This window comes from Fusarium redolens (assembly GCF_020744475.1).
Source record: "Fusarium redolens strain MPI-CAGE-AT-0023 chromosome Unknown BKA55scaffold_1, whole genome shotgun sequence".
Classification (NCBI taxonomy): Eukaryota; Fungi; Ascomycota; class Sordariomycetes; order Hypocreales; family Nectriaceae; genus Fusarium; species Fusarium redolens.
In genome coordinates, this window is record NW_025763664.1 from 2957333 (window position 1) to 2977473 (window position 20141).

The following is a 20141-nucleotide window of genomic DNA, read 5'->3' on the forward strand; positions in this document are numbered from 1 at the left end:
GCTGGACGCAGCCCCTTTAGGGCGATATGCATGTACCGAGCCGTTATCGAACCCCGAAATTTCAGCGTCGCCAAACTGCCCGCCAACAGCTTTCGGATGTGTTAACGACCACGTTTGACTCTCTCGCCAAGCCAATTGCTCTTGGTATCTCACGAGCTTCGCATTTGCTCTACCGTCAAGATGATCACTAAGTTTATGACTGAGGTTTCGGCCAAATTCAACCCGTTCTCGGCCTGCGCAAAGCCAGCTCGCCTGTTTCTCACATTTCTGCCTCCGAATGCCCGAGCGAATGGAACAACAATCACATCAACCATCCTACCCCGAACTTCAAAAGAGCCCAGCTCCCTACGCGTGAAATTTAGTACGTAAATTAAGGCCGTAGTTGGGGTTCAATGGCTAATGAGACGCAGAGGATGGCAAGGAGCTCAACTTTGACTGCCAAAAGATCAACATTAAAGGACTGGTCGAGGAAGTAGACCGACATTCGCGTCAACTGCAGAAGGCAGCCGACTTGACCGATTAAAATATGTGAAAAAACACCGTTATACTGTATCACCCATCATGCATCAACGGCGTTTAGGAAACGACTCATGTACATTTAAGAACCCCAGTGTGGCATAGCAGGAATAGAGGGTCTTGTATAATATTACGACAATTGGCATCATTTTTATATTGTTCTTGAGTATCTTTGTGCTCAACCTTTTGTGAAGAATACATGTCTGCCATACTTCTTCCTTTTATGCAAGATGGTTTGTCTATAAACACTTAAGCAGAGGCACCGCTGATGAAGAACCACTTGTCGATGGAAGCGTCGATCTTCTCGGCGGGGAGATTCTCGTTGGGAGGCAGAGGAGGAAGCTGGTCAGGGGAGACGCGAGAAGGAGAGTTCTGGACAGTGACGTTGGTGCTATACAAAGATTAATATCAATTGTGTTAGAAGGGCAGCTCAGAAACTTACGTGGAGACACCGCCAGCAGGGGTCTTGCCAGTGATGAGACGCTCCCAGGCCTCAGCACACTCGCGGACAACGTCAAGAGCGTAGCTTGAAGTTGTTAGTCTTGGGCTCGCTAAGCCGGAGTTTGAGAACTCACCTCTTGTTCTTGCACTCGCCAGTGAAGGCAAACTGGTTCTCAGGCTTGCCATCGGGAATCTTGTAGATACGGAACCACTCGTTGGTGGCACGGAGGAGACCAGGAAGGTGTCGCTCGACATCCTCGACGTCGTTCAGCTTGGAGGCGAGAGGGTCGTTGATATCAATGACAATGACCTTCCAGTCAGTCTCCTCCTCGTCGAGGAGAGCCATGACACCGAGGACCTTGACCTGCTTGACCTGACCAACGTAACCAACGAGCTCACCGATCTCGCAAACATCGAGAGGGTCGTTGTCACCCTTGGCCTTGGTCTCAGGGTGAATGGAGTTGGGGTCCTCCCAAGTCTGGCGATCGAGTTAGGAGTGACCACGTCAGATTGGGGTAAATATGAGCATACCTGGGGGAAGGCACCGTAGTTCCAGAGGTAACCCTTGTGGGGGAAGCAGTTTCGGACGTACCGAAGCTTGCCCTTCTTGATATCCTGCTTGATGGGGTTGAGGAGCTCCTCCTTGGAGATCTAGAGTGAGGCTTTTGTCAGTATTCATGTTTTGGGTTTTGTCGGTCTGGGCAGCGACTGCGCAAGGAGGGGGAGGGGTAATATTGGAGCACACGACAGCTGTAAATAAAGCAAAGCGTGCCGAGCAGGTGACAAGTCAGCAATTGATGTTGACTAGACATACCTCAAGCTTGGCATTGGTCCATCGAGGAATCTCGACAACCATGTTCAGAATGTTCTGCTCCTGGTTGGCATAGAGAGGAATATCATGGAAAGGAGAGACGGGCTGGCCATCCTTCTCGATGTAGACTCGGTGCTCGAGGGTGTTGGGAGCCGCAACCTTGCGGACGGTGTAGTTGGAGGCCATGTCGGGCTTCTGCTTTGAAACGGGACCTGTTGGTGAGGATGAGGAGGAAAAGTGTCGAGCAATCTGAGCTGTTCGACGGGAAGAAATTTTGGAGGTTGACGTAGCAGCAGAGTGAGAATAAGAGGAGGATGGAGGGGGCGGGGCACCACTGGTAACGGCACTATTGCTCCCGCCGGGGCCTGCAGCGGCAGGGCTGCGTGCTGCCAGCGATGCCATATAATTGGCCCGGCCAGGTACTCGGTATGGCGACAGCGACGGCGCTGCGGAGGGACTGTACAGCAGTGTCCCAGTGGCTGCGGTGCCTGTGCCTCTGCTTCTGCCTATGATTGTAGTGCGTAACGACCTCTGGAGCAGCAGAAGCCGGGAACTTTGCGGCTGTAACATCAATACTAAGCTGGTCTTTAGAGGGGGCGGCTTGAAGTGGAGCAGCCCCGGGGAGAAGGGTTCAAAAGACAGAGAGGAAAGAGATTGGGAGGTTATATCAAGAGTATACGGTGAGTAGAAACCTTATGCCAAGGCCTTACACCGCGGTCGTCGGCTGTAGCGCAGGGCTTCAAGAGAGACCGAGGTCGACTTTTCGCGGGCACGGGAGTTGATTTTCGGACGGACGATATGGACCAGAAACTAACCGAATCTGGATGTCATGATGGGTCTCGGCTGTGCTAAATTGGACCTCGTCTTCATGCCGTGCCATATCCACACAGCGCGGCCGACAGCCCGGAGACAAGCCATGACCCGATGAGCCTATTTTATTACATCTGCAGCTAAATGGATTGAAGCAATGTCTAAGCTCATGTTCTCCGTATATTTGTCTGATCTACCTTGGCCAATTCAAGATACTGCGCTGCGGAGACTATCAAATCTTTCCTTCTGTTTTGCACTCAAGCCTTTCATGAAAATTCTCCCATCTCCGTAACCGGAACATAACCGTCTTAGGTGCAACACCAAGATGCAGACCCCATCCATCCACACCATTTCAAAAGCCAATGCCCCAAACGATGCACCAAGACCCACGATATTGATCACCTCATATCGATTGGTGCTGAGTGATTCAACAATTAATTGGACATGAGCCTAAGCCCATGGTTTGCGCCATGAGCCGGCCCATCGTTGTTCTTGCACACATGCACTTCAAACCTCAGCATGACACTACTTTAAACTTTTTCATGGACACGCCCCATTTTGATTTCAACTAACAAGAATAACCAAGCAATAATCAAAGGATATAAACAAACAGCACCTCAAGAACCCCTTTCGGTACCCCAAACATATTAAACTTGAGAACTAATCCCTCAACAATACCCAGACAGACTGCGATGACAGCAAGTGAATTTTCTCGCCTGCTCAAGAAAACGAAGCTTATCGAAAAAAGAGCCCATGCTAGAATCGGCACCCTTATGCACTATCCTATAATTGCCCACTTAGCCAGCGACCTCAGCATAGACGGAGGACTTGGTACCCCGTTGCTCCATAGGAGAAGTCTCGGATTCAACTGTAGCTGCCTCAGACTGGACAGGAGACAAATTGTCTCCCGCAGCGAGAGGCTCCTTTCCCTTTCCCTCAAGGGTTGGTGATCGGCTTTGAACTGGAGTAGAAAAGCCCTCGGCTTCGGGTCGCCAGTCTCGAAGGTCATCCTCAGCATCGTTGAGAATTTGGCGTGCCTGGGAGGAGTGTTGGTAAGGCACTCGTGTATCACCAGGGACCACAGGCGAGTCGTCAAGGAGCTCCAGCAGACGGCGGCCATGTTTGGCTAGGATGATCTGCTTTTCGGCACGTTCGATGGTGGCAGCGAACTCGGCAGCATAAGCTTCTTTGAGCTTTTGTCGGGTCTACATAACCAGTCAGTGTTGTTCAAATGATTGATGACGCGGTGTAAGTCGCAACTCACGATATTGGTCAATTGAGCCTCTGCAACGAGGTTCTCAGCCTCAGCTCGCACCAATTCCTGCTCAAGGACAGGCAATCTTGTGCTACCAGGCTCCTTTAACTTCAGCTTCTGGATCTCGTCGGCAATCTTATCCTTGTTCTCGCGGCTAGGCTGCACGCTCTTCTCAGTGTTTCGAATGGCCTTGAGATAGGCGCGAGAATCGTCAAGAGCATGAGCATATGCGTCCTCCTGCTCACCCATTTCACTTAGGACAACTCCCACCTTGTCCGAGATGTCACTAATGCTGTCATCTCCGGTGTGCTCACCCCATTCCGATAACTGAGTCGCGATAGAAACCCGTTCACGGCCAGCGGTCTCATGAGCACCAATGAGGTTGTTCTCCGATTTGATGAGACGGAAAAGCTTGCGGGACAGCTCAGGCTGGACCTGGCCACGGAGGGAGTTGAAGGAGAAACCCCTCTTGGCTCCGGCACCAGCGCCAGAGTTGCCCTTGGACTTGTTGGATCGAATGGAGAGTGCGCGATTCCTAGAAAAGGGTTTCACGTCAACCGGGCTTTCCAAACATAGAGTTTCATTGCGTGAAGTAGAGGTATCAAAGCTGAAGCGTGACATTGTATTTTAATATACAGTAAGGTTGGTTAAGGCACGACAACATATGAAGTTTGACAATTGTTGTAGATGCTAAGCTTACATGTTGAAGGCTTAGGATAGAGAGCCAAGGTAGGTAAATATCGTTCAAGAGTTACTGCGTAAGAGAAAGAACTACTCGGACTCGTCCAGAATGTGCCTTCTTTCATAGAGTCAGCTTTTACATCACAGAACACTGCTTTCTCATGCCTTCCCCACCATGGAAGACAGACAGAGCGAGCAAGCATCTCCTCACACGAACAGGTGACAGCTTACAGTGGAATAAGGCGATTCAAGAATTCAGCTGCAGAGCCGCTTTGGGTGGTTAATCAGTGTAAATCGTCTAGGTCCGGGTCAGGTCTGTTACAAGGGGGATGGATGTAAGAGTTCTCCAGAGGTTAAAGCTGCCAATACAAAGGCAGGGGTTGTGCAGGCTTTAAACAAGTAGAAGGGCCCTTTAAACTGACGTTGACGACACTAACACATCTTGATCTGCCCTGATTTTGGTAGCACAAGTACATGTTTTCAGCTGCACCTTCGCTCACATTTAAAGTAACTCCCTGTATCTGTCTTAGGGAGCTTTTGGAATTTCGGTGGCGGAATGCAGTGTGATGTCATGAGCTCTTCTAGCGACGATCCAGCCTTGCGGGACACTCCGCACCCCGCCCAAACGATACGTCAACAGGCTTTCAGAAGGGTCCCAGAGGAACAGCTCCAAATGACGAAGATCCGTGGCTCCCGAGAAAGAAGCACGAGGCTCAGCCTTTCATGTAAGAAACATTAGTCGAATGGCGTCTTAAGATTTTAGGTTGACCTTTTCACTGACAACTTATGATCAACAGCCATTGAGGCCAAAGAACCCCATCTTGTTTCATTTCGCTATATCGCCTATTCTTTTACAACATTAACGCCCAGCCTGTATCCAATATCTTTAACAAGACAATTATCCCCCAAACCTTGCCCAAATAGTCATACGTTCCTCATCAATACATAAAACATATTGCCAATGCCGCTAAACACAGCCCGCCAAGTACCGCATGCTCTGTACAACGTCATTGTCTCTAATTACACCCACAATTCAGCATTGGTGCCTTCAGACGATCAATAGCGCTCATAGACGACAGTGCCACTGTTTCGTGGGCTGTGGCTGTAGGACCGTCTAGAGACACTGGTGTAGCTTGCTCGGGGAGAGCGTGAATGGTGATGATGGTGGTGGTGACGGTGATGATGACCTGTGTATCGTCTGGAAGGCGTGATCTCTTCGTGATAGTAGTACTCGGTCCTGGGCTTGGGTTCACTGCCGAAACACATGCTGGTGGTTGTTTGAGAGTTTGTTAGGCGTGAGTAGATTGGTCGGAGCTGTGATAGGACAGGAATAGTCGAATGAGATCGTTACAGCGACTGTAAAGTGAGACCCTGATTGATCAGCCTCGACTTGTGATGTTGGTGGTCAAATTATAATTGCAAAAGAATGTGTGAGGCATCGAGGGGGGGTTCTCATGTTCAATCTTATACCAATGCCTGGGCTTCTTTTGCCCGGTTTCTTTTGACTAACCCATGCTGTCAGAACCTGGCGTAAACAAGGAGAGGGTCCTTAACCAGGGTGACCATTCGGAGCCTGCCTCGCCCACCCATCTCATCCTCCACACAACTTTTGTGTGGAACCAAGTCTGTATTAGAGCCGACAGAGCCCAAGTTGCTATTAAAAGAGGCTGGGCTTACCTAGCTGACGGAGTTGTCCACCTCTACGGATAACGGCCTGGACCCTGTCTATGGTGGTGGCTTTGCTGTCTTTGTCAGAACATGACCAAAGCCAAGCGAGTATTTGACTGTCATATGATGTTTCTTCCGGCTTGTAAACAGGAAACCTGATTCATTTACTAATATGATCCTCTATTTTACACTTTTACATCTTTTCCCAGCAGCTGCTTCCAGGCTCCTCGTCATGGAAGGACGAAGACCCCTCAATCAAAAGACATGTTCCGTTTCTATTAAAGCGTCTATTTCTTGGGCTTAAATCCCACCTGCACCTGGCCCAAAGCCCAGGTAGTGACAAATACCACCATCGCACTGGCAAAGATGACTAGAGGCTTTCGAAGAGCGCTCGAGAGAGGCGCATCGTAAGAGATGATAAGTTGGCGGTCTCGGAACTCGTCGACCAGGTTTCGCGCCTTGATGCTGACAGCTGTTCTACCGACAGTATCGAGGTAGGTTCTGGTCAGATCAACCGAGGTAGACATGATGGACGAGTCGGGAATGTTGGTGTGGAACTTGACGTTCCTGTATCATAGTTAGCAAAGACACAAATAGTGCTTGGACTGTTGGCTTACTCGGCGCCCTCTGGAAGAAGAACATTAACGTTGATCTGCTCGTATTCAACTCCTTCTGGCTGCTTGGGGCCCTCGATAAAAGGAACCCGGAGCACGAAACTACCAGTGGCAGTCTTGCGCAGGAAGTTGGAGGCATCAGAGTTCCATCCAATAGTGAAAGGGTATCTCCATCCACCAAAAAGAGGGTATCGCGGCTTTAGAACAAGAAGAGCGTCTCGGTTGTCGCTTCGCCAAGTAGATGTCGTGACGTTGCCGATCACATCTGTATAGTAGGCGTCCACGCTTCCGCCTGGAAGAGGAATTCGCAGCTGGTCAAGGTAATGCGAAGGGCGAATTCCTGCAACCCCATGCTGGCGGTACAACGAGTGCTGAGAATATTTGATTCGATCGAAGTTATCAGAAAGGTTGGCACCGCCGTGATACATCTCGTACTGCTCCTCGAAAGCGATGTTGCCGCCCCAGTGGCTGACTTCAATCAAACGGTCGAGCTCCTTGACATGGATAACCGGTTTGGTAAACTGAAAGCGAACGTTTGCAGGGGAGACAGCACCGGCGGGCTTTTCGTCGAAGGGACCATAAATGAGCTTGGTGCCCTGCTTGACGGGAAACTCCTTGACGTCGCCACTGCCTGGAAGCTTTGTATAGTCGGGGACATCAGCCGAGGCAGCCTTGAGCTCAGTCTTCTGCTTCTTCGTGATGTAGGCAGATGGTGCATAAACGGAAAAGTTGAAGCTCAGGTATTGGTCATCGTCCTGGGAAACGGCCGCGGGAAGAGGAGTGTAGGCCTTCAGGTAATAGTAGGTGATTCCGAGTGTTTGTTGAGCACCAGGTTTGAGCGGCGTTGGCAGTCGGATACGATAGTACTGGACATCGCTAGATTACACCCATTAGTATTCAAATTGCGACGCAATCAAACTTGAGGGCACATACCTAAGAGGGTCGTACTCGACAGTCTCGGCCACGAACGGTCCGGCGTTCGCATCCTTGCGATCCTTAACCTCGAAACCTCCTACACGAGGTAGCTGTTCGGCAGTGAATGGCACATAGTATTCCGTCTGTGGCTCCTTTGCAACGTTCTCGACAAGGACATTGATCTGTTCCTTTACGTAGGTCTTCTCTAGAGAGATGACGTGTACCAAATTGGCGTTCTTGAAAACCTGTGGAGGCTTGAAATCGGCGGGCAGGGTGACCTTTGATGTCTTGGAGTCTGTAGATGCGCCAGCAAGTGCGACGGAGACGAAGCTAAAGAGCGCCGTGGTGATGGCGAAAGGCTTCATGATGACGGCTTAGATGGGGATGCACTCATTGATTGAGAGATCTGAAGCTGTCAAAGAAGAAATTTGTTGTGGCCGTGTACCGTAAGGTAATCGTGGTCAAAGTTTGATTAATGCAAGCTCACAACTCTCGAGACACTTCAACTTCTAGACCCTCCTGAGACAGCTCCCCAAAAAGCATACGTTGCCCATTTGGCGTGTCAGCGGGAGCTTCAGGGTAGGTTCCATAGCTAGCATTCTTAACCAATGAAAACGTGACTAGACCTTGAAGCTCGGGAGAATCGTAGCGCCGGACCCGGACCCCCGGCACCTTAACTAAAGTTGCGTTGGCCGTCCCATTGAGTGGCTACCTAAGGTAAGGTACTGAACCAGATAGAGCACCCCACTGACGGGAGCCACTGTGAGATACCTGGACGGCATAGGAATCAAGTACCTCGCCTTTGGGGACCCCCCCCCACGAAGGTGGCTTACTGGGACCTGACATCATGCTACTAAGCTGGAGCTTAAACTGCCCAGACTGGACGCGGCCGACCCCCATGTTCCCCGGCACATGAAGGTTGAGAGCAGTGAAACATGTGCATAGTCGGTGTATCATGAATTTCTTCCTCATCGTGAATTTGAAGAGTCAATATTAAACAAAAGGAGCAACTAAAAAACGCAATTGGAAATCCAATGTGTTGTGCGACTTTCAGTCAAGGTAACCACTAATACCAATGGCCCCCTCCATCAACGGCCCGACAAGATGGGAGCTCAACACAAGGGCTCCAGTTGGAATTGAGGAGAAGAGACATCTCAACCCACACGCATCTTAGACCATGAATGTCTAAGCGTGAGGTGCCTAAGTTCTTGTTCAGGCTAGTATCATTCTTGGGGAGAGATGTCTCTTTTTTGCTTATTTCCTTTTGCAACGAAGCGGTCAATCGACCAACCTATGAAGGATACAGAGGTAGCATACGTACCTAGGGAAGCAGATACAAATATTAGGTAGAAACCAGGTGCAACGTACGGATACTTACATAGTAGTTGAGGGTCAAGACAGCGGAGACCTGGGACGATCTGGGTGTTGCCAATTGGTCACAAGACATAAGATAAAGTACATGTCAACCTTTATTTGCAAGTAGAGGTACTTTGTTTCTGGCCGATTGATGACATGAGAAGACAACTAATAAGTTAACTCCCTGCAAATCTCCCACTCAACGGCTTGTCCTGACCTCGACTCACCTCAGTTCACTTCAGCCCCAGGACCAGCTAGCACCTACCTACGTAAGGTGCCTTCTACTCCACCTCCCTTCCATCCCATCCATATCTGGGCTGCTTTAAAAACCCTGTGTCCTCCTATCAATTGTCGTACTCCCTAACCTATTCTAAATTGTGTTTCTTTCCTTTCGTGAATACTACTCTCTCCCTACAAAATTTCTACGGTGACCTACGCGCTACCAAGCTTCAACACACTACCCCGCCAAATCCGAACCCCGCCAAAGTCAAACCTCCCTCATCAAAATGGTTGGTCTCGGTCCTCGACGTCCTCCCTCCCGAAAGGGTACGTATACTCAGATGCTATCCCATACCGTGTTATGACATCCCCGCGACCGAGAAACTCTATATCACATTATTCGGGAGCATCAATTGCTCTGGCCACGAGCTGTTGCTTGTTCACGGAGATGAAGCTTGCTCGGTGGGGCAGAACCAGCAAAACTGCGCTGCGATGACGATGTTTCCTCCATCCTCTTCAACAATTCTGGGGACGAACCTTGGAAAGAAGACGAAGTCGTCTTCTAGAGCCACGAGAGTGCAAAAATCCGTCGTGCGAGATCGAAAGCCATCCCCATTGGCTCTTGGGGCTCGGCCAAGAATCGGCGACAACCGTGATAATCGACTGTGCATGCAACTGTGACATCAAGTTTCGGGGAAACAACGAATGTTCAGACAAGGTGTAATACGTGAGCTCGTACTTCATGGTAACTGAATGCTATTGGGTTCACCAGCTGGCAATCACTGTACTACTGTCAAAGTGTAGATGCAGTGCTTGTGCAGTGACCATGCAGCACCGAAGTCAAAATGCGCTGCCCTTCTGTTAACCTTTCTCTCCTCAGAGCTTCTTGACTTTCCAGCTCCATGCAAACAAAAACACATCAGCCAAATCAAGTGTCAGTTGCTAACTACAAACCATGACAGGATCAATGGCCGATGTCCCTAAGGATCTCGCCGATGAGATTCACAAGCTCGAGAAGCTCTTTACGGTAGAGTCCGCTAAGCTCAAGGAGATTACTGACCACTTTGTCTCCGAACTCGCCAAAGGTGAGATCTCCTGTTCTGTAGACTATAGGGACGACTGGCTAATTTTCAACAGGCCTCAGTGTTGAGGGGGGTAGCATCGTGAGTTCGAAACACACACTTTCAATCCTACTTCTAACCAAGTCCATAGCCTATGAACCCTACCTGGGTCATGTCATACCCCGATGGCTATGAAACCGGAACCTACCTGGCCCTGGATATGGGTGGCACAAACCTGCGAGTCTGCCAGATCACCCTGACCGAAGAGAAGTCCGAGTTTGATATCCTCCAGTCCAAGTACCGCATGCCTGAGGAACTCAAGTCTGGTACATCTGAAGAGCTTTGGGAATACATTGCCGAGTGTCTTTACCAATTCCTCGAGACTCACCACGGAGACTGCAGCAAGTTGGAGAAGATTCCTCTGGGTTTCACATTCTCATATCCTGCCACCCAGAACTACATTGATGAGGGTATTCTACAGCGATGGACCAAGGGCTTCGACATTGATGGTGTGGAGGGCAAGAACATCGTGCCCATGTTTGAGGAGGCCCTGAAGGCTCGCGTATGCTGAACAGCACTCTAAAACCCCAAGAATCCCTGCTAATCATGTTAATAGGGCGTCCCCATCAAGCTTGCGGCTATCATCAATGATACTACTGGCACATTGATTGCTTCAGCCTATACCGATACTGCTATGAAGATCGGCTGCATCTTCGGCACGGGATGCAATGCTGCTTACATGGAAGACTGTGGTTCCATTCCCAAGATTGCTGACCTGAATCTGCCCGCTGATCTGCCCATGGCCATCAACTGCGAGTGGGGAGCTTTCGACAACGAGCACAAGGTCCTTCCCCGAACTGCCTACGATGTGACTATCGATAAGGAGTCTCCTCGCCCTGGACAACAGGCCTTCGAAAAGATGATTGCTGGTCTCTACCTTGGCGAGATTTTCCGACTCATCCTTGTCGACCTTCACGATAACAAGGCCATCCATATCTTTGAGAACCAGGACATTTCTCTGCTACGCAAGCCTTACTCCCTCGATGCTTCATTCTTGTCTGCTATTGAAGAGTACGTTTGTATGATGCTGGGGCTACGCACACTGCTAATTTTCTGCTTTAGGGACCCCTGGGAGAACCTGACTGAGACGTATGATCTCTTCGTCAAGAAGCTGAACTTGAAGGCCACACGCCCCGAGCTGGAGCTCGTTCGAAGGACCGCCGAGCTCATTGGCACACGTGCTGCTCGCCTCTCGGCTTGTGGTGTTGCTGCTATCTGCAAGAAGAAGGGATACGAATCTTGCCACGTCGGTGCTGATGGCTCCGTGTTCAACAAGTACCCCTACTTCAAGGAGCGAGGAGCTCAGGCTCTGCGAGAGATTCTAGACTGGCCCGCAAAGACCAACAAGAAGGCCGAGGACCCTATCGAGGTTCTTACTGCCGAGGACGGTAGTGGTGTCGGCGCCGCCCTGATTGCCGCCCTAACCCTTAAGCGAATTAATGAGGGCAACATGGCGGGTATCCTTCATCCCGAGAACTTCAAATGAGCAAGAGCGGGGGTCGATTGATGAAAGGCGCGTGATGGGTATCAAAGGTTAATATTAGGATTGGTCGGAAAACGGAGATAGACGTGAACTTGAATGAAAGCACGAATAGAGACGAAGGGTTTCTTAAAGACTACCAAGAGCGTGTGTGTCACTGACAGACCTGAAATCCTTCTGTTGGATTTCTTCGTCTAACCCATGAATGTGCAAATGGGCAACCGGTATTCTGCGAAATAGAGTTAGCTTGATAGTGATGTAAAATATATGGCATATCTTACTGTCTAGGGTCCAGTAACGTCTCCGTACGCCCTCCCACTCTCCCTCGCCAGCCTTTTCTAGACCAGACATGTCTACATCACTCTCCTCCCACTCGACATCGAGGCCAGCATCGGCGCATTGCATCTCGACCACCTTGGTGTATACATCGTAGCAGATCTTTCTGTCAGCTCCAAGGCCATTGAAGAAGCTAAACTTGCCGTCCTGGTCCATAATGCCAATGATGCACTCAGAGAAGAAGTGACGTAGCTGAGAGTAGTCTTCGCCAAAGGTGTCAAAGTAGATAGCATCATAAACCTCGCCGTCCTCCAGCAGCTTTGGTACGATATCCTGCCACTTGCCCTTGTGCACTTTGAAGGCTCCCTCTTCAGGGCCACTCTTCTCCCAGCTAGGGCCAAATTTGGATTCGTCCTTGGAGAGGTGCTCAAGAACGCTTGGGTGTGCCTCGATGATATGATGGCGTGAGGGTTTCAACTCAGCGAACATACCATCAACGATGCCCATGCCGAAGCCAATGTTCAGAATGCGTTTGCCAGGTGCTGAGTCGGGGATCAGAGCGGCAACGGACCGGCGCATGATGTCAGTCTCCCAGGCCATCATGACACCATTGAGGTCAGAGTCGACAAGTTTGGCATCATCGTATACTAGTTTCGAGTTTAGATATTCCTCACTTGTGACTTGCTTCTCTTGAGCATCGGGAGGAATGAACTTGGGTTCTTCTGGAGGAGGGACGGTGTCTTCGGCAGATACCAGTTGAGGAGCCTCTTCGTCATCTTGTTCAACTTCCATCTCTTCGTCACCGTCCTCTGAGCCAGATGATAGTGCTTCGTAATCCCCCATAAGAGCGAATAGGAGTTCGGCTCGCACTCCAGCCTCTACACAAAGGTTGTATAGAGGCTTACGGCCAAGCCTAAGGGCAAGGCAGCCTGGTGTCTCATTGTTGCTATCGACATCATTCCAAATTGCACCTCTCAGGAAGAGATCGTGAACTATCTCTTTAGCCTCCTCAACGGAACCATCCTCTTCCTGATCGTCATCGTCCCCAGAAGCAGGCCCGCAGGCACGGATAGCTGCATGTAAGGGTGTCTCTCCAGTCTTGGGGTCCTGTGCATTTGCCTTGCCGGTGGTTTTGAGCAGTTTCTGCAGACCGGTTCTATCATGGCCCCAGGCATGGTACAAGACTTCTCGAATCTCGTCTGGACAATCGGAGGAAATGCGCGCCGGCATAGAATCATCGATTTTGGGAGCCATGATGAGGGGCACAACAAAAATAAAAATTGTGTCCCGGGGTCGATTTCGATTGGAGGGGCACGGGAGCTTGGGAGATGCGCGGACGATACACGCGCTACAAGGGTTGAGCAACGGGTGTAACTGTCTATGTACGCATGTAGCAAGGTTGAAGCCGATTTTCCGAGTTGAGGCTGTAAAAAAGAATCAAGGCCAAGTTTGTGCTAGGGTTCGATATATACAGTGCTGGAGTTTGATGATGTAGCATCCTAACAAAAAAAAACGGGGCCATCCTATACAATAAAGAAGACAAAATAGAAATCGCATTGGTTATAGCAAGGGTATGAAGCCTGTAATAGTTTCCATATCAGTTATAAGATAATGACCATTAGAGTCATCAATATACAGAGGTATAAGCATTACCTAGTAGTTTGACAGTATACCTAGGTATATGGATTATGATAAAAACCCTTCACTCCCCGTCTTTCTTACATCCTCCAGGGTATCGAATTCGACACGGAGCCTCACTACATTTCTCCACCTTGTGTTAGGTAGTCTCCACGGCTGAATTGATCCACTCTCGCAACTGGACAGCCCGGGATTGTAGTGCAATGCTACCAATTGATGCATTTACACGTGCATGAAAGATGTTTCCTGACAAGTTTGGGTGCTAACGGGCTCAATTGACGAATAGGACAGGGCCAATTCATTCGTTAGTCCATGTTATTTCAGCTACAGTTTGTATCCATGTAAAATGACGCTGGCACCTGCCTACATTTACTACGTACAGCACCTTGGACGAGAAGCCCAAATAGGTATGGAAGAACGGCCGCTAAGAATACAGCGGATCCCCGCTTCAACAGCACCAGTTTTCTCTCTCGCATTCCCCTATCCCTCCCTCGTAGCCTCGCCATTAAGTTTCCTTCAGTGACGTGCACGTTCCTGTAGCCACTAACATGATTCGCCAATCGTCTCAGGTTCAGAGCTTGTCTCGAACAGAGCTCTCGACCGTGACAACGCCAACTAAACCAATGTCGGCCTGTTGCTCCACATAACGCCCGACCTAAAGTCAGTTGCTCGACGCCAACGATAACAAGACAAAGCGAAGCGACGAAAGAGTTCAGATCAAGTCTAGGAAACCTGGAACTTTTCTCGTACCTGCCGCACTGTAATTGATTTACAGTGCTATGGTTACCTTGCATATTCGTTAAAATAGTTCGTCCGTACCTGCCGACTCGGAAGCCCTGACCTGTTTTGTTACGTCTCGGTCATCTCGTAACTTTCGGCAACACCAAAACATTGTCTCTCTCGCCCTCTTCTTCTCTTATTATCGTCACCAGGTAAGCCAGCAAAAGATCTGTAGCATCAGCATCCATCGATTGACTTCCTCGGCTGCATCGTGGTCAATCGTCTCATACTTCATCCATCATTAACCATTGCTGTTCGAACTCGATTTCCTCGGATGTCGCATCCAGCTTCTTCAATGCGCACATGCTGATCGTTCAAGACCTCAAGACACGTTCCAGAACCTGGCTCAGCACCCGCGCCGGCAAAAATCATTCTGTCCGACCCGGCGTCGTCGTCATGAAGTTCGGAGAGCAGCTACGCTCCAGCGTTATCCAGGAGTATCAGTGGTACTATATCGATTACGATGGTTTGAAGAATGAGCTCAAGGGACCTACCGGTCCTTTCAAGGCCGGCAAGGGCCCAGAATGGACCGAGGATGACGAGACGCGTTTCGTCGAAAGGCTCGAGTCAGAGCTCGAAAAGGTTCACACAAAGCAGAAGGTGAAGGCTATGGAGATTGCCCGTCGAATTGCTGTGAGCGAACGCGAAGTCAAGGATGTGGTTAACCGCCTGAATGAGCGTGGGCTTGGCGAGAATGGCCCCAGTGAGGAAGAGTTTATGCTTCTCGAAGAGGATCTCAGCGACATTATAGCTGATGTCCATGACCTCGCCAAGTTTGTGCAGCTCAACTATACCGGGTTTTACAAGATCATTAAGAAGCACGATGTGAGACTAGAACCCTTGGAGACAACGCAGCGATTGCCTAACACAAGTTCCAGAAAACGACCGGATGGCACCTGAAGCCCGTTTTCGATAGCCGACTCAAAGCCAAGCCCTTTTACAAGGAAAACTATGACGCGTCTGTCATCAAGCTGTCGAAGCTTTACGACCTCGTCCGAACTCGCGGAAATCCTGTCAAGGGTGATAGTGCTGCGGGTGGAGGCCAGGCCAACTTCATCCGACAAACGACTAAATACTGGGTGCACCCAGACAACGTCACGGAACTGAAGCTTATTATCCTGAAGCACTTGCCCGTCCTTGTCTTCAATGCCAACAAGGACTTTGACCCGGAAGATTCAGCCATCACCTCGATTTACTACGACAACCCCGACACATGGGACTTGTACGAAGGTCGACTGAAGAAAACTGAAGGTGCCGAGGCTATTCGACTTCGATGGTATGGAGGTATGAAGACAGAGACGATCTTCGTTGAGCGCAAGACTCATCGTGAAGATTGGACGGGAGAGAAGTCTGTCAAGGCTCGATTCGCCATGAAGGAGAAAAACGTCAACGCGTACATGAAAGGAGAACTGCTTCCAGCCGCCATCTTTGAGAAGGCACGTAAGGAGGGCAAGAAGTCTGAGAAGGCTATTGCTGAGGACGAGCGATTGGCCTCTGAGATCCAATATTCGGTTATCAAAAAGGGTTACAAGCCTGTTTGCCGATCTTTCTATAACCGCACTGCGTTCCAGCTGCCCGCCGATGCCCGTGTCCGAATTTCGCTGGATACGGAGCTCACAATGGTGCGAGAAGACAATCTTGATGGCCGTGTTCGCTCTGGAGATAACTGGCGCCGTATGGACATCGGTGTTGACTATCCCTTTTCGCAATTGCCTGCTGAAGACGTTGAGCGATTCCCTTATGCCGTTCTGGAGGTCAAGCTTCAGACGCAGTCCGGTCAGAAACCACCTGAGTGGGTTCGCCAGCTCATCTCATCTCACCTGGTGGAGGCCGTGCCAAAATTCTCCAAGTTCATCCACGGCACAGCGACGTTGTTCCCTGATAGAATCAACCTCCTGCCTTTCTGGATGCCTCAGATGGATGTAGACATCCGCAAACCCGTTACTCATGACTTTGGTATTCGGCGACCCGGATTGTCCGGTACTACTAATACATCTGATGATGACGAAGAACTTGACTCAGACGACGAGGAATTGCAGGCTTCTGGCCGTAACGGCACTAACGGCGAGTCGAGCGCACAAGGCGCTCGTGGTCTCCGTGAGCTTCCCCCTATTGATGTGGAGGGCCAGATGACAGACCTGCCCACGGCTGATGAAGACTATGCGATTTACAACTCGGATGATGAGTATGATGAAAGATACGAGCTGGCGCAAGCCAAGAGAAGTGGAGGATGGCGCTACTATTCGACTTTGCTTTCTGCCAAGACCCGACATCTCAGACAACATTTTGGAAAACATGTGATTTCTGCTCTCAAGCTTGCTATTCCTGCGCCTAGAAGCACGCAGGTTGAACGCAGTGACCGGCTGCAAGCCCTCTTCGGGCATGACCCTATTCAGACCAAGAAGTTTAAGGCGCCGCCTGGCAAGAAGATCTACGTGCCTGTGCGCGTGGAACCCAAGGTCTATTTTGCGGCTGAAAGAACATTTTTGGGATGGGTAAGTACTTTGATGTCAAGTACGTGTTCGTTTACTAAAATGCTTTGTTTGATAGCTCGAGTTCTCTATCTATATCGGCACAATTGCTGTCACGCTACTCAACTTCGGTAGCCATCCTACACCTACCCACTTTTGGATTGCTGGTCTTTTTACTGTATTGGCTATTGCAAGCCTTGGCTACTCTGTGTTCACGTACCTCCACCGAAGTAAAGGTATTCGAGAACGTAAGGCTATCGGGTTCTACGACCGTTGGGGCCCGAGTATTCTCTGCATAGCTCTGTTCGTTGGCGTAGCCGCGAACTTCGGATTTGAGGGTAAAGAGAGGGGCATCTGGTAGGAATGAGGAGTCTTGGTCTTGGTAAGCTTTGTTACATGCATTTTTGTAGCGGTGTTTGAGAGAGAGTCTTGATGGGGGTGCTGTGCTAGGCTCGATTCATTTCCCTTTTGTGTAATATGAGTTCCTCAGTTGAGGAGGTGGATGAGAGGTCACTGTTTAGGTTAGAAAGTTGAGTAATGCGGTTAGTGAGCTCAGCAAAGTTAAAAAGCATACAAAAGAAGCATTATTGGTCACTACATTTCCTGACTGTCAATTGACTCCATCTTCAGTCCCGATGTTATCAATTTCTGTTAGATGTTGAGGATTGTCATAATAGTCACAACAGGTTGGCCGCTCTCCCAATACTCTTTGCGGTCTCTCCAAGTCCTATTTCATCGAGAATACCTATATTGACCTCACTGATTTGAGCCCGAAACCCTCAGCTACCTCCGCACCAGTGCGGAGCCGCGTAACCTCATTCCCACTAGTAACCGCCACTGTAGCTCGTAGCTCATCATATGAGGATATCCATGATTGGCGATACACATAGTATTAACGCCAAGGCTGTCAGCCTCCTCAAGCTATATCTGGTTCTAGGCCACGGTCTCTATGTCGAACCAACACCCTGGGAGTAAAGCGGTACTAGTCAAGCCTGGAAGCTTTACTCTAAAGGTCACTGTTTGGTCTAACTAGTGCATGATCAACAGGTCGAGGCCACTGAACACGGAAGCAACTAAATCCATGAGGATCGAAGGATTGTTGCACTAGTCTGAGATACAGAAGGTATATAAAGTCTTGAGGGTAGATTGGGACACGATGGTGTTTCTCGAACCGTATCACACAACTCTACCCATCATTCCAGACCTGACTATTCCATATATATAATTAATCATCATGGTCGTACTAAAAACCCAGTCCGAAGTTGGACACGCACCTCCTCCTCAAGCTCCCTACAGTGTTATCACTAATCTTCCAGGATGGGATGTGGCAAAGGCCATTCGTGAAGGCGACCCTGCTCCGATGAAGAAGCTGGTTCACATATATCCTCGCTTCATGCCCACACATTATTCTGTTCAGGTAAGCCCATGTGTACATAGTTTGAAAATAATGTGCTAACTAATCTGACTTTAGCTTGGGCATGAAATTGCAAAATACCTTGGTTATACCGACAAAGCTGCGTTGGTTTATCTCAACCCTGCGGTCTGGCCATATACTCTGCATCATGTCACCCATGAGAACCGTGGAGACAAACGGTTGACAGCCCAAGACGCCACTCTCAAATGCGTTGATATAGCAGGCCATAGAGTATATGTTATTCTTGTTAGTCCAACGGCAATGCCTGCCGTCGTGCTCACTTGGCAGAATCCAGGACTCGGGATCTCCATTCGTGGAGCTGAGGATCTTCTCAAAAGCATAGCCACTATCAAGGAAGTTCCCTTTGACGTCGGAAGGGACCCTATCCCCTCTCCGACTTGGACTCCTGAGAGTGAAGCCCATGGTGATCTCCGTACGAGGATCGTCGAGCTTCTTCATCGCGCACCGATTGATGCAGACAAGGTGAAGTGTACACCCAGCGACGTGTTTCTGTACCCGACGGGCATGGCTGCTATCTTCCACTCCAGCGTTCTGTTGACAAAACACCGACCTGGCACTATCGTTGTCCTGGGTGTCATCTTCCACACCACATATCATCATCTCATAGAAGAATGTCCGCAAGGAATGAAACATTTCGGAAAGGTGGACAAAGAAGGTCTCTCAGCGTTTGAAGACTGGCTAAAGCATGAGAAAGAGGAGGGAAGATCTGTTAGCTATGCATTTGTGGAGGTTCCTGGAAATCCAACCTTGGAAACTGCCGATACAAAACGTTTGAAGGAACTCGTAAGCGGATCTCATATTGCCCTACTACAGACTTGCTGACATTCAATAGTCTGAAGAGTATGGATTCTTTCTCATCATCGACGACACAATCAGTGGTTTCGTCAACATAGACGTCCTATTCAACTCAGACGTCCTCCTTTCGTCTCTCACCAAGTCCTTCAGTGGCTATGCCAATGTCATGGGCGGCTCCATCGTTCTAAACCCTGCTTCTTCCCATTATCACATTCTTCAGTCTCTTTTCAAAGAGTCTCATCACAATGAGCTCTTTGCCTCGGATGCGAAAGTCTTGCTCTCTAATTCAAAGGACTTTCTTGAGCGTACCAAGATTCTTAACCGGAACGCTCTCGCTATGGCGGAGTTTCTTCACGGAGCCATCGCATTCCCAGACTCTCCTGTAGTCAACGTGCAGTATCCCAGTCAACTTGACAGCAAGTCAAACTACGATGCAATTTTAAGGCGAGCAACACCGGAATTCCCAGAGCCTGGATACGGCTGCCTCCTGACAGTTGAGTTCTCAACTGTCGAAGCTGCGACAGCGTTCTACGACAGGGCAGGCTTCTATCCGAGTCCTCACCTTGGCGGACACGTCACCATCATGTTTGCCTATAACATGGTTGTCTTTGGGAAGAAGCCTGACGAGAAGGCGTACATGCATAACCTGGGAGTCAGAGAAGCAAATGTGCGAATCTCAGCTGGTCTAGAAAATGAAGAAGATTTGATTGATACTCTAAGAGATGCTCTGGAAGTTGCTATTAAAGTCGGCAAAGGGCTCGAAAACGGACATTAGTCTCCCGAGACGGGATTCAAGGCTGGTTGGTAGAATGATCATATCATTAATCAAATTAAACATCTCGACGTCTATCTATCCCCC

At 49.6% G+C, this 20141-nt stretch overlaps 7 protein-coding genes across 7 annotated transcripts; 4 read left to right on the plus strand and 3 right to left on the minus strand.

The window, feature by feature from the left end:
* Positions 1–75: 75 nt before the first annotated feature.
* BKA55DRAFT_550070 (ribosomal protein L44) lies at positions 76–651 on the plus strand. Its single transcript, XM_046191248.1, has 2 exons — positions 76–361; positions 411–651. Exons 1-2 carry the CDS (start codon positions 181–183, stop codon positions 521–523), a joined length of 294 nt encoding a protein of 97 aa, XP_046056696.1. The 5' UTR covers positions 76–180; the 3' UTR covers positions 524–651.
* Positions 652–2534, minus strand: BKA55DRAFT_550072 (inorganic pyrophosphatase). Its single transcript, XM_046191249.1, has 5 exons — positions 1772–2534; positions 1489–1608; positions 1092–1435; positions 959–1042; positions 652–907 (listed from the first exon to the last, which is right to left on the minus strand). The coding sequence occupies exons 1-5, from the start codon at positions 2336–2338 to the stop codon at positions 766–768; spliced, it is 1257 nt and encodes a 418-aa protein (XP_046056697.1). The 5' UTR covers positions 2339–2534; the 3' UTR covers positions 652–765.
* An 841-nt stretch (positions 2535–3375) lies between these two features.
* On the minus strand, positions 3376–8076 carry BKA55DRAFT_588489 (Ribophorin I-domain-containing protein; the record flags this gene model as incomplete). The annotated part of the gene is made up of 10 exons (XM_046194801.1): positions 3376–3783; positions 3843–4368; positions 5005–5122; positions 5545–5781; positions 6025–6139; positions 6201–6239; positions 6273–6362; positions 6494–6749; positions 6800–7672; positions 7730–8076. The coding sequence occupies 10 exons, from the start codon at positions 8074–8076 to the stop codon at positions 3376–3378; spliced, it is 3009 nt and encodes a 1002-aa protein (XP_046056698.1).
* Positions 8077–9573: 1497 nt separating this feature from the next.
* BKA55DRAFT_497499 (hexokinase-domain-containing protein) lies at positions 9574–11893 on the plus strand (the record flags this gene model as incomplete). Its single annotated transcript, XM_046186476.1, has 6 exons — positions 9574–9613; positions 10249–10371; positions 10424–10449; positions 10499–10909; positions 10964–11418; positions 11470–11893. 6 exons carry the CDS (start codon positions 9574–9576, stop codon positions 11891–11893), a joined length of 1479 nt encoding a protein of 492 aa, XP_046056699.1.
* Positions 11894–12081: 188 nt separating this feature from the next.
* BKA55DRAFT_588492 (S-adenosyl-L-methionine-dependent methyltransferase) lies at positions 12082–13417 on the minus strand (the record flags this gene model as incomplete). The annotated part of the gene is made up of 2 exons (XM_046194802.1): positions 12082–12116; positions 12169–13417. The coding sequence occupies 2 exons, from the start codon at positions 13415–13417 to the stop codon at positions 12082–12084; spliced, it is 1284 nt and encodes a 427-aa protein (XP_046056700.1).
* Positions 13418–14884: 1467 nt separating this feature from the next.
* BKA55DRAFT_496917 (VTC domain-containing protein) lies at positions 14885–17413 on the plus strand (the record flags this gene model as incomplete). Its single annotated transcript, XM_046186408.1, has 3 exons — positions 14885–15406; positions 15460–17076; positions 17132–17413. 3 exons carry the CDS (start codon positions 14885–14887, stop codon positions 17411–17413), a joined length of 2421 nt encoding a protein of 806 aa, XP_046056701.1.
* A 397-nt stretch (positions 17414–17810) lies between these two features.
* On the plus strand, positions 17811–20119 carry BKA55DRAFT_550093 (pyridoxal phosphate-dependent transferase). The gene is made up of 3 exons (XM_046191250.1): positions 17811–18469; positions 18524–19270; positions 19320–20119. The coding sequence occupies exons 1-3, from the start codon at positions 18287–18289 to the stop codon at positions 20055–20057; spliced, it is 1668 nt and encodes a 555-aa protein (XP_046056702.1). The 5' UTR covers positions 17811–18286; the 3' UTR covers positions 20058–20119.
* Positions 20120–20141: the final 22 nt, after the last annotated feature.

Bases quoted from the DNA above. Each gene is read 5' to 3' on its own strand.
- BKA55DRAFT_550093 (XM_046191250.1), top strand. From the start codon at position 18,287: ATGGTCGTACTAAAAACCCAGTCCGAAGTTGGACACGCACCTCCTCCT. The intron at 18,470-18,523 runs GTAAGCCCATGT...ATCTGACTTTAG, and splicing joins CCACACATTATTCTGTTCAG to CTTGGGCATGAAATTGCAAA. The intron at 19,271-19,319 runs GTAAGCGGATCT...GACATTCAATAG, and splicing joins CAAAACGTTTGAAGGAACTC to TCTGAAGAGTATGGATTCTT.
- BKA55DRAFT_550072 (XM_046191249.1), bottom strand. From the start codon at position 2,338: ATGTTACAGCCGCAAAGTTCCCGGCTTCTGCTGCTCCAGAGGTCGTTA. The intron at 1,436-1,488 runs GTATGCTCATAT...CTCGATCGCCAG, and splicing joins ACTACGGTGCCTTCCCCCAG to ACTTGGGAGGACCCCAACTC. The intron at 908-958 runs GTAAGTTTCTGA...ATCTTTGTATAG, and splicing joins CCTGCTGGCGGTGTCTCCAC to CACCAACGTCACTGTCCAGA.
- BKA55DRAFT_550070 (XM_046191248.1), top strand. From the start codon at position 181: ATGATCACTAAGTTTATGACTGAGGTTTCGGCCAAATTCAACCCGTTC. The intron at 362-410 runs GTACGTAAATTA...AATGAGACGCAG, and splicing joins CTCCCTACGCGTGAAATTTA to AGGATGGCAAGGAGCTCAAC.